The sequence below is a fragment of the Alternaria triticimaculans genome (genome assembly GCF_023758025.1).
Source record: "Alternaria triticimaculans strain BMP 0046 chromosome Unknown scaffold_19, whole genome shotgun sequence".
Taxonomy (NCBI): domain Eukaryota; kingdom Fungi; phylum Ascomycota; class Dothideomycetes; order Pleosporales; family Pleosporaceae; genus Alternaria; species Alternaria triticimaculans.
The window spans coordinates 173616-187777 of record NW_026055976.1 but is presented as its reverse complement, the minus strand read 5'-3'; the positions used below and the strand labels follow the sequence as shown (position 1 = coordinate 187777).

Below are 14162 nucleotides of genomic sequence, written 5' to 3'. Positions count from 1 at the left end.
AGTAGACCCTCTTGCGGAAATTTCGCTTGGAACGGGTGTTTTTGTAAAACTTTGCTGTACAATGGGTTGGGAACAGGGTAATGTCTGGCTTGGGTGTCTCAAAACATTGGTCAGAAAGAGTGCGCAAATCACTTGGGAGGGTAATTGCAAGTGCGGCGATATCCACAGGTTGACTTCAACATGTACATCCTTTTGCCTGCCTTCATATCTTCATTCATTCGTTCCTCCGTCTTGCATCCGGTCTTCCTCGCGTCCACGTGTGTGTTCCTTCCTGATCTTCTGCACGTGCGTGTGGAGCCACCTTCCAGAGTGGCAGTCGCAATCCGACATCTCACATCTTCAAGCTGCACATCAACCAACGTCGTTCGCATTGCCACCTGACACGCATCATGCCGCCCGCGCAGTCAGCAGCCAAACTGGAGCGAGAGAAGAAGCTGAAGGCAGTCCTCAGTAAGTGCACTATCTCGCGCCTGCCCTGCGCGTGACACTTACCTTCCCACCAGCATTCGCCTCAACGCTCAGCAAGCGCATAGAAGCCGGCAACCATGCGACGATCATTGGTGAACTTCAGGCCCAAATTCTCGGGCTACCACTCAAAACCTCGACTGCCGTCACTGCGAGGCAGGAAGAACTCGACAAGCTGGGAACTGAGCTTTGGAATCAAGCTACGCGCTTGCGACGCGACACTTCCGTGGTCAATAATCAGCCGAAAGATTCAGCAGCAGACAAGACCAGCGTGGTGCCTTCCCTCCGTGCGTACGCATTCCTACTCCTCGACTCAGCTGGCGGTCGCGGACCAAACAACGTACGCCAGCGCAAGAGCTGCATTCGTCTTATGAAGGTTGCACTGAAAGCTGCAAGAGTGTGCATCGAGGCGAATGAGTTGAGCATCGCGACAGACCTACTCAAGCTCGCTGCTGAGTACGAAGATGTTCTGAGCAAGGGAACCAACGACAAGCCTGAGAAGGACGCCGAGCTCGCAGACGGCCTACGTGCGCAGTACTTCGCTGTGCGGATGACTTTGTCGTGGCGTCAAGATCAGATGGGCATGGCAGAGCATATGTTCGAGAAGTGCAGGCAAGTCAGGAAAAGCTTTACCTCTACCATCACTGAGCAGCTTGCCGATCTGCTGTACGAGATCGGGAAGGCTATTTTGGCGAAGCGCGATTATGAGGTTGCTACGAGATGGCTAGAGCGCGCGTTCGATGTTCTTGGGGAGCAGGACCTGGACATGCTTGGTCCAGAGATTGGTGAGCTGAGACTCAGTATCATGCAAAGTCTTGGTATGCACGTCCCGTTAACATGGCGATTAAGCTCTGGCTAATGAGGTCGTCAGTCAAGACGTATATGAAGACGAAGACGCCTATTGCCCAAGAGAAGGCGTGGCAAATGGTGAAGTTGATGGAGACTGTGCGTCTCGGGAACAGTCTGGCTCAATCTTATCTTTGACTAATGCTCTTCAGGACTTCGGGGATAAGATGATTGTCTCATTGCTGAAGATCGAACTGCTGTCCGAAGCCGAAACCATGGACACGTCCGAGTACTACAATGGCAAGCTACTCAAAGCTGTCCGCCATCATGCGCTAATTCCCTTAGTCCTTCTACGCATGATCCGTACCATCGTGCTGAACGATACAAACTTCAAAACGTATGCACCTCACCCGTTACCCTTTCTCATTCAGTCTGACTAACACATTCTAGCATCATGCACTACATTCACAAGCTCAAAGAACACAGGTACACATAATCATACACGCCTACAGCGTCTCGCTGACCACTTATAGCAACGTGACCGCCTGCAAAGTACTGGACGACCTGATCGATATCCGCCTCTTTCGAGAGGAAAACCAATCTTGGATCGAGAAGGCAGTCATCACGCGCATCTGGATTGGAATCAACAACAATCTTTCCGAAAATGCGCTCGAGCAACTCAAAGACCTCTTCGATACCGTGGCGCATAACTCCAAAGTTTCGCTTTCTGCGCCTGCCACACATGCTGCGCAAACCCTCTTATGGAAGAAGGTGGAGGCCGCGTCCAGCCAGGAACAACACGGCATCGCTGAGGCTTGGTGTCAAGCATGCCTTCATGACATCTTCGAGAAGGCTGGCGTGCAGAACAAAACCAAGGTTGCGAGGAAGATCATACAGTGCGCCTTGTCACGTCAAGATTTCGAAGCTGCTCGAGAAGTGTTCGCCAAGATGCCTGAGAGTGGTAGAAACGACCCGGTGACTCGCTACCTCATGTACAAGGCAGGTCTGCGAGGCGGCGATGAGATCTTCGCTGCTGAATGTCTCGACTATGTCTGTCAGAGTTCCGCGAAAGACGCTACCCTACTTTACGCTTGCGTCATGGAGGCTCAGAGTGCGGGGAGCAAAAGACAGGCTATCAATGCTCTCGAGAAGGTTCTGGAGAAGTACGAGCATAGTGCGCCGGCAGGAATACATCTCCCTGCGCTTTTAAGGTACGTCGCTCACCAGAAGTGTTACGAACCTCTAATATGTGACCAGGTCTACCGCACGTATGTTGGAGTCCGAGCTTACTAAAGATGGCAACATTGATATTGGTATCTTGGAACAGATCTGTAACGTCTTCGAGGGTGGTAAGTCATTGTGCACTTCCGGAGGAGGCGCTTTAACTGATTGTCAAAGCATGCGTTCAAGCCAAAGCATCTCGTATCAGGCCGAGCACGCCGGCCAAGGAACTTTTCACAGCCGTGGAATTTGAGTGGTTTTCTAAGAACGCTTATAACATGTCGCTGAAGTACTGCGCGGAGATGCCACCAGGGCTTCTGGTTAGGTTGCTCGGATGCTGCACTGAGGTGAGCTGAACGCCACAGACGGAAGCAATATCGCTGACCCTTGTAGTTCATCAAGCTCCTCAAGGAGAAGACCCAACCAAATCCAGACGGTGATCTTTGCCTCCGGCTGGTGTTCTGCGAGTTCCTCGCTGCTTGTACCTACACCACCCTGGCCCGCGCAGAGGATAACACCAAGCAAAGCGTGAGTCGCGCATCTCGTCAGAACTACCAGTGTCTGACTACTACAGATTGGTTATTACCTCGAAGCCCACAAGCATAGCCAGGAGTTCCGACGCACCGCAGCGGAGAGCATAAGCAAACTCGGTGGAACCTCTCAAGACGACATCATGTCAAAATACTTCCAGATTGTCAAACTGGAGCTCGAAGCTGTCCTAAAGCTTGAGAGATGGGATGAGCTTGACGATCTTTTCGACCAGTGTTGGAAGTACAAGAACCCGGATCATTACGAGACTCTTGCAGATCTCGTTCTAGTCGTGCATGGCTGCATCGTGAAAGCGGGACTAGAAAACAAATATCAGAAGAGTAAGATCATCGAACTACTCGCTCGATGAAGACTGACGAAGTTGACAGAAGTACTATCTGTCCTTCAGAAAATCATCAATCTGACTTGTCGCCAACCAGCAGGCCGCGACATCACGAAACTGGCACGCTGGCTTAGATGCATGTTCAGCCTTTCACTCGAGTACGACGAGGAAGTCAGCATCAAATGCATCCAGCAAGTAACACATCTCGCTGCGAAGCAGAAAAACGTAAGTTCCCGCACGCTTGCAATCCCGATATATTCCTAAGCCCATTCAGACCATCCATCCCACCATCGCGACAGCCGGACTAGATACACCGCCGCCATCTTCTGATTTCGCCACAAACGACGATACTGCAGACCTGGCTGACGAGTGCATCAAGGAGATCGACTGCTACCCCAAAACCGAGCTCGAATGGCTCGCAAGCACCGCTTTCAATCGCGCCGTGGATTGTTACCTGTCAGAAGACGATGTTAAGACGAAGAAATGGGCAGAGCAGGCGTTCATCGTCGCACAGTGGATTGACGATAAAGGTGCGATGCGAGATTTCCTGATGGACAGGTTCGCGAACCTGAAGTTTGGCGATGGCGAGGAGTCGGCGGCGGTGCAGCATGCGGGCTGACAAGCGGTTGGCATCTTCCGAACCCGATCGTATCCAACGGGCGGCAGGATAAGCACTTAACGCGCTAGAGGCATAGCGCGTCTGCTGCATTTGTGGCTTCGTGGCTTTCACAACCTGGGCATTCGCATCCTCCTCCACTGATATTCGTTAGCTAAAATTATATACGTAAGTCCTGAACTCTGCTCCGCTGATTACGCCACGAGAAGTGGGGCGAGATGCCGAGCGGCCGTGGGTTCCGCGCGGTCAGAACCTCAACTTTTCGCACGACGGCGCTGTGTAATGTCGGCGCCTTCGGTGTCGCGGCGGCCGTACAAAAAGAAAAGGAGGGGGTCTGGCCAGGCGAACTCTGACTATGGAAAGTGAGTCGATGGCATGTGAGTCGATGGAGAGTCAGGCCAATTATGGGATTCTGAGTTTGGCATGCGACGCGCACGCGACATGTATCCACATTTGGACGTTTCTGACCCATGCATTCCCGGGGATGCAATCACAGCGAGGCTCGCACTCGCACAGGCGTCAACTGCGTCGTCATGTTCCTTAACGCTTGTCAAGGATGACGCTGGCTACTCCCGCGGTTAGCAGCCTATACCTTCCACTGCTTCACCAAGCTGCCCACTATTTGCTTCCATTTGCTGGGTCGCATCGCATTGCTACCACTTCACCCTCACACTTGTCGCCTGTCACCTGTCGCATAGCCTAGCCGACCACACAATGAGGTTCTTTTCGCGGCTGCACCTCTGTGCGGCTCTTGCCATTCTCATGATCTTGTACTTCACTTGGGTACATTCCGCCAATTTCGAAGACACCGTCAACACAGTATGGCGCGGTAACGCGCACCGCATAGTAGTGTTCGGCAACGATTGGTCCGACACAGGAAGCTACCGCGTCTCTTCGCCTGTGCTATCCGCAGTGGTAGCCCGCGACGCTGACCGAGGCGACCTATGGGTGGAAACGCTATGCAAAGAGGTTCGTCAGAGTCATGCCCTCATGCACAAACACATTCTAACACACTCCAGCTCGCATGCGACACGATTGACAACTTCGCCCACTCCAAGCCAGCCGCGGCTGCACACATCGGATCGCTAGTCGACGCAAACGTCCACACGGAAACGAAAGGCGCGGGAAGCAACGAGATAACCGTGACGTCGTTTGACTTCAAGACACAAATGGAACAGTACGTCGCCTACGACAAGGGGCGACGAGTCATCCCCGAACGCCTACGGAAAGGAGACGAATGGACTTTCTTCACGGTCTTCTTTGGCCTGTGGGATCTGCTCGAATACTCTACATTGGAGAAGCCTGTGGCCATGTCCGCAGTGGACAAGAGCATCGAGTCGCTCTTCCACAGTCTCGACATCCTGGCCGAACACGCAGCCCACCCACCCAACGTTGTCATACCCAAAATGATCGACGCCTCCTTCCTCCCGCAATTCCAAGTACAAAAGAAAGCCATGCGGGAAGCCGATTTCGCAGTGACTCAGCACCGAATGGTGTTTCTATGGTCATACTGGAACACAGTCTTAGTTCGGAAAGCTGCAGAATGGAAAAACGGCGCCATCTACATGCCTGAGCCAAATGCTATCATCATGAACGAAGTCCGCGCCAAACAACTCCACTCGAGGCAGATTTCTGATGCGACCGGTGTGGGTGCCCAAGCACCGCTTTTCGAACATGTCGATACGCCTTGTTTGGATGCTGTAAGGGGGAGTGGATTGGTTAAATGCTCTGCGCCAACACAGCACTTATTTTGGTAAGTTCATAAGCCTCGTCCTTGATCACTTGATACATCTACTGCTTTCACGCTATACGCACCTCAGTCGCTGCATAGCACCACGCTCCTTTCAAGCCACAAGTCATAGCACAGCACAAACGCTTTGTCTCTGTTTCAAGCTAACGGGTTGATGTGATAGGGATAATATTCAGCTCAGTGGGCCGGCTCATGAACTCATTGGCAAACATGCCGCGAACTTGGTACGCGGGAATCGGAGCATCAATGCTGTGCGTGAAAAGAGTGAGGAAGAGAAGAAGCAGGAAAACGAGCGAGCGCAGTTTAAGCTCAAGTTTCCTCCAGGGTATTAGCACAAGACACTGTCTGGAACTCGGCCGAGGCTGAACGGAGCTTCCTGCTTCCCCGCGACACGGACACGGACGTAGGAAAGAGGGACAGATCGGAAGAGCAGGAGGGAGTGAGCTTTGACCGCAAGTTTCTTCCGGGATACTATCACAGGTCGTTAAGAAAGTGTCTGAGACCTCGCCGACAGAACGAATGTTCCCTCGGGCTGTCAGCACAAGTTGTCAAAGACACTGTTTGGAACTTGGCCATGGCTGAGAAGAGCTTCGTGGAACTACCTGGTCACCCGCGACACGGGGTAAAATGCGCCTCGCTACAACCAGGACGGCATATGGCGGCAAGGCGCAGTATGACTGCGTCGTTTTCAAGACTGAGCCACAGTCATTGTCATATGAAAGAGAATGTTGTATTATTGGCGAGGATTGGGAAGTGGGGAAGGTGGAGGGAAGGTGGAAATCTCTGAGGTCTATTGCCTCCCTGGCTCGCGCCCGTCTTTCGATGCTTTGACTGCATGCATCATCAGTCGTAATAGGGGAGACTATCGTCTACAGCTTCGCTTCTGAGCTGAGCCACAGCCGTTGCGATGCGGCACTGCAATGCGGGAAGGTGTTGCATTGTTGGCGCCCCTTGCATAAGCCGCGCATCAAAGTACCACTCCAATGACGAACGCGAGACAAGACCAGGCCCTGGTCTGAGACAAAGCCCCGGCTCTTATTTGCATAGCTGACGCAGGAATGTACATGTCTCGCGGTTGGTGGAAGCTCGTCTTGGCACGCTCCCGAAGTAGTAGAACAAAGAAACCGCCAGCGCAGATCGGCTGCATATGACTGGAACAATCATTTTACTGGATCACGGCTGCTACCATCGTCAAAGCGTCAAAGATCCAACTCTAGCTACCGGATAATGCATTCAAAGATACGGACATGTTGTTAATGGTTCGTTACCAACGCGGCTGTTCCCTCCCTTCGTGTCCGACCGAGGACAATGAACCGCGCCTTCTTCCATCGGAGTCATTAGGTCAGCTGCCGCGTCTCTAGAAATCGAAAATGCTAGCCAGTCGAGTGTTGCCACCGATTGTTTGGACTTGGACTCCTTCTTCTCCCCATTCTCCGCCTGTCGCTACCTTCTTTCACGTGCCGAGGCGGTACGTCAAGACAAACATGCAGATTGGTGATGCATCTCCAGTGTCTCCGATGGACGATTCGAAGCCTTCGAGGAACTTGCGCAAGAGCAGTCGGATCAACGAGACGCGCCCAGCTTCCACGTCTAGTCCTACTGCTGAGCGTACTAAGAGGGACGAGCCTCCAGTCTCTCCTGCTTTGTCGTCTCCGAGGACTACAAGGAAAAGACCTTCGCCGCTGATTGAGATTGACGGGGCCGACGACTTGATCAGTCCATCTGACGATAAACCTCCCCCGAGTGCTTCGTCCGCTACAGCTGGTGGCGAGCCAGACTTCTCAGGTCATGTTTGCTTGTGTCAGCCAGAGCCGAAAATACCGCGTCCGCGAAATGGTAAGTCGATATTATCTTCCTTTGTCTTGGATGTACGTCACTTTCCTAATCGGAGCATTTGACTCGGATTTGACTCAGAACAAAGACACCCATCATTGTTTGCGGTCATTCTTGCGCAGCCTACTGACCATTGCCTTGTAGCTTTTATTCTTTATCGACAGCACCACCAGCAGGCCATCACCGCTCGTAATCCGGGTCTCAACAATCCTGACATCTCAAAGATTATCGGTGAACAGTGGAAGGCTGAGGGTGAAGAGCAGAAGAAGGTTTGGCAAGACCTTGCGCAGGTTAGTGGCCCTTGGCACCTTACCCTCCATTGTCTTTGTTAATGTGAAGTTAGGAAGAGAAAGCCAGGCACCAGGAACAATACCCCGACTATCGCTACCAACCGCGTCGTCTTGGCAAACCTGGGTCGTCACCGTTGAACCCTACTGGCCAGCATACGACAGTTGACAAGTACCGTTGTCACAAGTGTGGTGGCCGCAGTCTGAGAACACCTACCAGTCCTTTCCTCGACGCCTCTGGCACCCCGACTCTGCCGCCTCCTAACATCTCGGAAGGCCTCACGCCAACAACTCGTTACCTACCCGTGATGAGTAACCTTAGCCTTGAGTCGCCCGGTCATCGCCGAGGTCCCATTCCACCAAGCCTCAGTAACATTCAGCTCAATCCGACCATGCGTGGAGACGCGATGATGTATAGCCCTTTGACCCCGAATAAGAAGCGCCGCTTCGACCAAGGGCCTCCGCCAACGAGTAACGGTCGTAGACCAGAGGGATCGCATAACGGCCCGATCCAGCAATACGCTGTCTATCGACGCGAATCTTTGCCGCCCATCCATGTGACGCCACACAGTGCGACAATGCCTCCTCCGCGGACCCCTCGCGAGATGCGCCATCAGTCAATGGTTGAGCTAGGATCTTTACAGTCCGATGGCAGCCCCAAGAGCGTAGAGGAAGTTCTCAGTGCCTTCCCATACCCCAACAAGATCAAACTCCTCGGACGTATAACGCCTCCCTATCAATACAAAGAGCCCGGTACCGCCAGCCCATCCTACCGCGCCAACCGCGGAGCCATCATCGCCATCGAAGGCGACGACCCAGCTGCCGTCAAAGAACTCACAGAATGGCTCAACGAATACCTCATCAAGCAAAAGGAATACAGTCCCCAAATCGCGGAGCCACCGCAAGCCCCCACCGACAACGCCGACAAAGAAGTCACATTTGAAGAGTACCTCGACCTAATCAAAGAATGGCACGCCAAGAGCAAAGAAATGATCAAATACATCACCACCACACCCACTTCCTCCACAGACACCCCGTCCTCCAACAACAGCGACACAATCATCGTCTCCACAAAAGACACCCGCAAAGACTCCGCCACACCCCCCGACTCCCCCTCCCACTCCCTTTCTTCCACCTCCCCCACCATCAAACCCGTAATTCTGCTCCCAACCTTCCAACTCGCCGCCTCCATCGCCTACGCCTCCCGCATCCCCATCCAAGATGCCTACAGCCCAACCGACCACTGGCAGTGGATGGCGACGCTGTGGCGCGGCACCGTAGGACCCGATTTGACGTTGTATGTGAAGAGCTTTGATCCGAAGGAGGGGCAGGTGGGGCTGAAACCGGAGATGGACGAAGGGGTTAGGTGTTTGAGTGTTTGGAAGGCGTGTGGACCTGGAGGCAGGTTTGCGGATGCGGATTTGAGGAGGGTGGGGTTTGAGGTTGGGGAGTGGGTTAAGGGTTAGTGTGGTGTGGGAGAGTGGTAGGACTAGGTGTTTTCTATTTCTCTGGGGTTCTTCTTTCTTTCTTAGTCTTCTATCTTTCGGGGGAGAGGCGTATTTGGTGTGACGGTCATGTGTTTGGTGTAGTTTGATGTGGTTTGGTGCTGGTACGGTCCTTACACAGAGTAGATTACGATGATAGAATCTCTAACTTATAGATAAAGAAATGATATATAACTTGATACACGAGGAGGACTGTTAGGATCAAACCAAACATCCCCCTCATCCTTCCATCAAGCCTTTGATAAACAGCGGGGCGACCCCAAATCATTATATCTGATCCCTCGCGTGGAAAACGGCTCGACCGAAGCTTGCTTGGACAAGATTCTGTATATTCACTTCACTTCATCAGTACCTAAGTATCATATTACCTTGCCCATTTCGAGCAGCCATTTCCCAGCGAGAGGTGCGAAACTTGAATGTAGTCTAACCTATCAACAGTCAAACTCCCTCCCCCGGACTATCGGCGGCACCCATTCGCTCCACTCTTTACAATGGATGACATGGCTTTTCTTCTCGCTCAGGACAACTCCAGCTCTCCTCCCCTATCTTTACCACTAACACCACCACCATCAAGCAAGACAACACTCCTTATCGCACAGTAGAGAAGACATCCACACTCACCCACCCGTGAGGCTGCTATGGGGGTGTGAATGGAGGTTGCTGTATGCTTGCGTTGAGCGTGTAAGGGGGTTCGTGAAGAACTTCTTCCGCGCCTAGCATAGCTTTGAAGGAGGATCCGCTCGTGGAAAGATGGCAATGCGATGTCTACGGGTGTGCAGGTAACGTGTAGTTCTCATGTCTTTTGATTGTCCCAGGGACTCTTGTACTTGTTACTCTATTCTACCCCCAACCTCTCTACTCCAACCCATGTTGACATCCAACATCTTAGTTGCACCTTCCCCACTTGCTCTGGCACCAGTTGGCCTTTCCGCAGAAGTCCTCACCAGAGCCACAGAAGTTGGAACCAGAGCAGCAGAGGTTGTTACCACACTTCTTGTTAACAATAGGACCGCACGTCTCTCCCTCACCCGAAGTACCCTTGGGGGCAGTAGGCTCAGCAGGCGCCTTTTGGTTGTCGCACTTTCCGAAGCCGGCCTGGCAGCCGTCGCCGCAGTACAGGTTCTGGTCCTGGATATCGTTCTTGGGGCCGCAGTGGCCGGCGGACGAGCAGCAGCGGTAGAAGAAGCCGTTTGCGCCGGCGCCGGGGCAGGTGACGCCGCCTTGGGCGTGACCGCAGACGTCGATCTCGGGGACGGCGGTGGGGAAGGTGGTTGCGGGCGAGGTGGCTTGCTTGGTCGCGGAGGTCTTCATCGTGGTTGGCGTGGGCTTGCAGGATGAGGAGGCGCCGGAGAAGGGGTGCATGCAGTTCTTTGCGTCGCAGTGGGCGGGAGTGGTTCCGCACCAGCCGTACTGGGAGCCTGTGATGCATTATTAGCAAGAATTCGAAGATGTGAGGGTATTGTAGACTTACAGCACTCGTTGGCAGCGCACTTGGCGTTTCCATTCTGGGGTCCGCAGTTACCAGCAAAGGCAACCGAGACCAGCGAGAGGAGGGCGAAAGCTGAGAAGCGCATCTTGATTATGATTATTCTATGTCGAAATAATTGACGTGTAGAAAGCGAGTGGACTGTCGAAACGATAAAGAGTCGACGAAAAGATGCGTGAATTAGACAGACGACCTTGACGATAGATAGTGAAGAAACGAAACCCACAGATAGCAGCGAGCTCAGCTCTTTAACAACAGCCCCTCTCGTATTGACCCATGGCCCACGCGCCCAATAAACACCGTCCGCCCTACCGCGCTCGTACATCTCCACATGGACTGACGCTGTCCGCAAGCCCTAGGCCCGCGCTACGAGACCGCCAGCGCTGAGGCGCATGTCAAATACGGCCGCTCGTGCCTGAACGCACGGATGCGACGTCTCCCCAAAGCGTGCAGGTTCGGAAATTTACCAATGGCAAGTTTCGGCCAGACTGATCGGGAAGGCCGGCATCCTTCACACGAGGTTTAAGGTGCTGATTACATCGTGATTGCGGGTTCGCTTGTTGATCGTTATGTCGCGGAAGATCTACTGGATCGTCACCGAACGACAGCGTCATGGCAACCCAAATTCTCGTTAACCGTTGAACGCGAAAAAGAGTTACTTTGCATGCGAACCAGACGGCGGGTTGGGAAGATTTGCGACGAGTGGGAACAGTCGAGGGGATCAGCCCTAAGGAATCAAGCATCTCGCTAATTGCTGACTAGCTGGGCCGGACTCGACGCAACCCCTGACTCTCTTCCCTTCGCTGTGGTACAAAGCTTTGAGGCGTGAGCTTAGCAGGCAGGCGAGTCCTAGCAGGAATGTTGGATAGTCCGTACGAATGGCCCAGCCCGTGCAGCCCGTTGGCATTTTGTGACGTTGTTGGACGCCTGAATGGGACGTTGGCCGAGTGTAGCTGGTAGCGAGCTCCAAATATAGCTATCGATAGGAGGCCGCATCGAGATGGAGTTGCAGAGAGCTCGGCATGAAGAAAAAGCAGAGTTGCTGGGCTTAGGTGAGCAATGCGATGCTTGGTAGTCTCCTTAGATGGACTGGAAAGTGCGCGCGTCATTGAATACGAGCGGCAGGACCGCACGAGATGCAGTGTCACGACAAAAGTGGGATGATGGATTGAAGTCGTGGTACTGTAATGTTGTGGAAGGTGCATCGTAGCCGAGGCCCAGAGCCACATCTCTTAGACGCGGTAAGCACTACATCACGAATGTATACAGGCAGAGGTCTGCAAGTCTCTCCGGCAATAAAACCTACTTGCACACCGCGTTCGTAATACCAAATTCTCCACGCCGTGCAATACAAACAAAATGAATCTCACTTTCTTACACGCGTCCTTCTGCTTTTAAAGTTCTTAAACAGCGGTACATTCCAGCGCACATGCCCTTCCAAAAACTCAACCCAGCATCTCCATCTTGGCCCCTCATGCCACGCCTCAACACCTCTTCTTTCCTTACCCAGAAATCAGCAAAAAAGAAGGCATTTTCCGACACCGGGAATCTGATTAATTGTTAGGACCATGCTTCGAAGTCATGTTACTGCGATGTAACTTACCGAACCCGGGCCTTGCCGGCACTGTACAGTGAACTGACTCTGCGAGATGAGAGCGGCAAATCCTAGCCACTAGACCATATCGGAAATTGATGGAGGATTGGGAAGATAAAAAAAATATAATCGTGGTATCTGGGGTTGTGGTTGTGAGGTTTGCAAAATTTCTTCGTCGCCCCACCGATCACCAACGAACATGAGGCTAGCGGGACAAACGAGTATGACTGTTATGGAGAGATAGAGGCGGGGTAAACGTATTTGGTATTCGGTATATGGTACGGGTCTATGTTGAGATCGTAACGAAGTGGCAGATCTGAGTATACGGCTAGAGCTGGGCCCATGAAGCAGTCTGATCAACGCAACTACAAAGCCAGAGCATGAAGAAATGCTGCAGTTCATGTATACATTATGCGAAGTCATTCAACTGTATGTCTCCAAACATTGTAGCAACCTAATAATCTCCATGCCACTCCGTCTCGTCATGCGGTTTGAGTACCGCATCGCGCTTGTACCACGCAAACCAAGCAATGGCCAGTGTGATTATAAGCACCAGGGCTGTCGTCGCTTCGGTCGACATGAGCGGGGTCGTTTGAGAGAGTCAGAGCTCTGACTTGTCGCCTAGGGCAGGTATTTGCTGGTTGAGGTAGGACTCGAGGTGGTCGATCTCATCTGGGTCGGCGGAGTGCACCAAGTTCCTGCGTATTGTCAGTAATCTTGTCATACTTCCATACAATCAACCTACTTGTAAGTCCTAAAGTCGACCTTGAACCCGTGCTTCTCGAGCTCCTCCGCGCTCAGCTTGCCCCACTTGTGCGCAACCACTTGGTCAGCGTCGCCATGACCCATGAAGATGGGCGTCTTCTGGTTGGGGTTCTCGGTCGGAATCATGTCCTTGATCTTTTTCTGCAGCAGAAGGTAGCAGCTCAGACCGAAGATGCCTCCAAGCTGGTCCTTGTATGTCACACCAGACAGCAGCGACATGGCGCCTCCCTGCGAGAAGCCTCCAACGACTACGCGGTTGGCGGGTATGCCCTTTGCGACTTCTTGGTCGATAAGGGAGTGGAAGTATTTCTGGGACTCGACGATGCCCTTTTCGTCTTCGTCGCGGTCGTCGAGTGTGCTGAGCGACTTGATGTCGTACCATCCTGGCATGCTCATGCCCATGTTCTGCGTCGCGTATCAGCGATATGCCGTGTGTTTGCGTCGGAGTTGGTCAACGAACCAGCGTGATCGGGATGTTGGGCGCATTAGGGAAAATGAAGGAGACTTCCTCGAACTTGCTACGTCTGCGCCAATTCTCTGCGAGAAATATCCTATGCTGCTCAGTATATTGCATTCATGGTGTTGAGTCTCCTTACCAGCCAGCCCCGCTGTCACCCAGTCCATGCGCCACGATAACAGTAGCCGTGTGTCGCTTGAGCGCAGGAACAACCAGCGGCGCCTTGTGAGCCATGATGAGCTTAGTCTGAACGCGTTCAAGAGGTATCGTTAGTATCGATAGACGTCGGGTGGGGTAGCTCTGATCAGAGGTGACGGACTCCCGACAAAGTGGACCTCGGCGCGTCCTCGTCATGCGCGCTAAGGCAGGGACAAGGGCCAAAGCTCCAATCATCGTCATCGACGTCATGATACCTGCCTTCACCATTCACGCGTAGTTTCCCCTTTCCGGCCACTCACCCTTCACTTGTCGAGGTTTGCCGCTCACGAGATACCTCAAGTGATCCTTTTCTATCACCCATCTCCAA

The 14162-nt window shown here is 52.9% G+C and overlaps 5 protein-coding genes across 5 annotated transcripts; 3 read left to right on the top strand and 2 right to left on the bottom strand.

Moving 5' to 3' along the window:
* Window positions 1-389: 389 nt before the first annotated feature.
* On the top strand, window positions 390-3962 carry J4E78_009208 (uncharacterized protein; the record flags this gene model as incomplete). The annotated part of the gene is made up of 11 exons (XM_049369802.1): window positions 390-450; window positions 504-1283; window positions 1337-1410; window positions 1464-1648; window positions 1785-2462; window positions 2509-2600; window positions 2650-2819; window positions 2866-3000; window positions 3047-3341; window positions 3390-3568; window positions 3618-3962. The coding sequence occupies 11 exons, from the start codon at window positions 390-392 to the stop codon at window positions 3960-3962; spliced, it is 2994 nt and encodes a 997-aa protein (XP_049218432.1).
* A 711-nt stretch (window positions 3963-4673) lies between these two features.
* On the top strand, window positions 4674-6041 carry J4E78_009207 (uncharacterized protein; the record flags this gene model as incomplete). Its single annotated transcript, XM_049369801.1, has 3 exons — window positions 4674-4928; window positions 4979-5712; window positions 5873-6041. 3 exons carry the CDS (start codon window positions 4674-4676, stop codon window positions 6039-6041), a joined length of 1158 nt encoding a protein of 385 aa, XP_049218431.1.
* Window positions 6042-7542: 1501 nt separating this feature from the next.
* On the top strand, window positions 7543-9295 carry J4E78_009206 (uncharacterized protein; the record flags this gene model as incomplete). The annotated part of the gene is made up of 3 exons (XM_049369800.1): window positions 7543-7545; window positions 7716-7832; window positions 7886-9295. 3 exons carry the CDS (start codon window positions 7543-7545, stop codon window positions 9293-9295), a joined length of 1530 nt encoding a protein of 509 aa, XP_049218430.1.
* Window positions 9296-10219: 924 nt separating this feature from the next.
* Window positions 10220-10908, bottom strand: J4E78_009205 (uncharacterized protein; the record flags this gene model as incomplete). The annotated part of the gene is made up of 2 exons (XM_049369799.1): window positions 10220-10752; window positions 10806-10908. 2 exons carry the CDS (start codon window positions 10906-10908, stop codon window positions 10220-10222), a joined length of 636 nt encoding a protein of 211 aa, XP_049218429.1.
* Window positions 10909-13015: 2107 nt separating this feature from the next.
* J4E78_009204 (uncharacterized protein) lies at window positions 13016-13990 on the bottom strand (the record flags this gene model as incomplete). Its single annotated transcript, XM_049369798.1, has 4 exons — window positions 13016-13112; window positions 13160-13584; window positions 13640-13730; window positions 13776-13990. The coding sequence occupies 4 exons, from the start codon at window positions 13988-13990 to the stop codon at window positions 13016-13018; spliced, it is 828 nt and encodes a 275-aa protein (XP_049218428.1).
* Window positions 13991-14162: the final 172 nt, after the last annotated feature.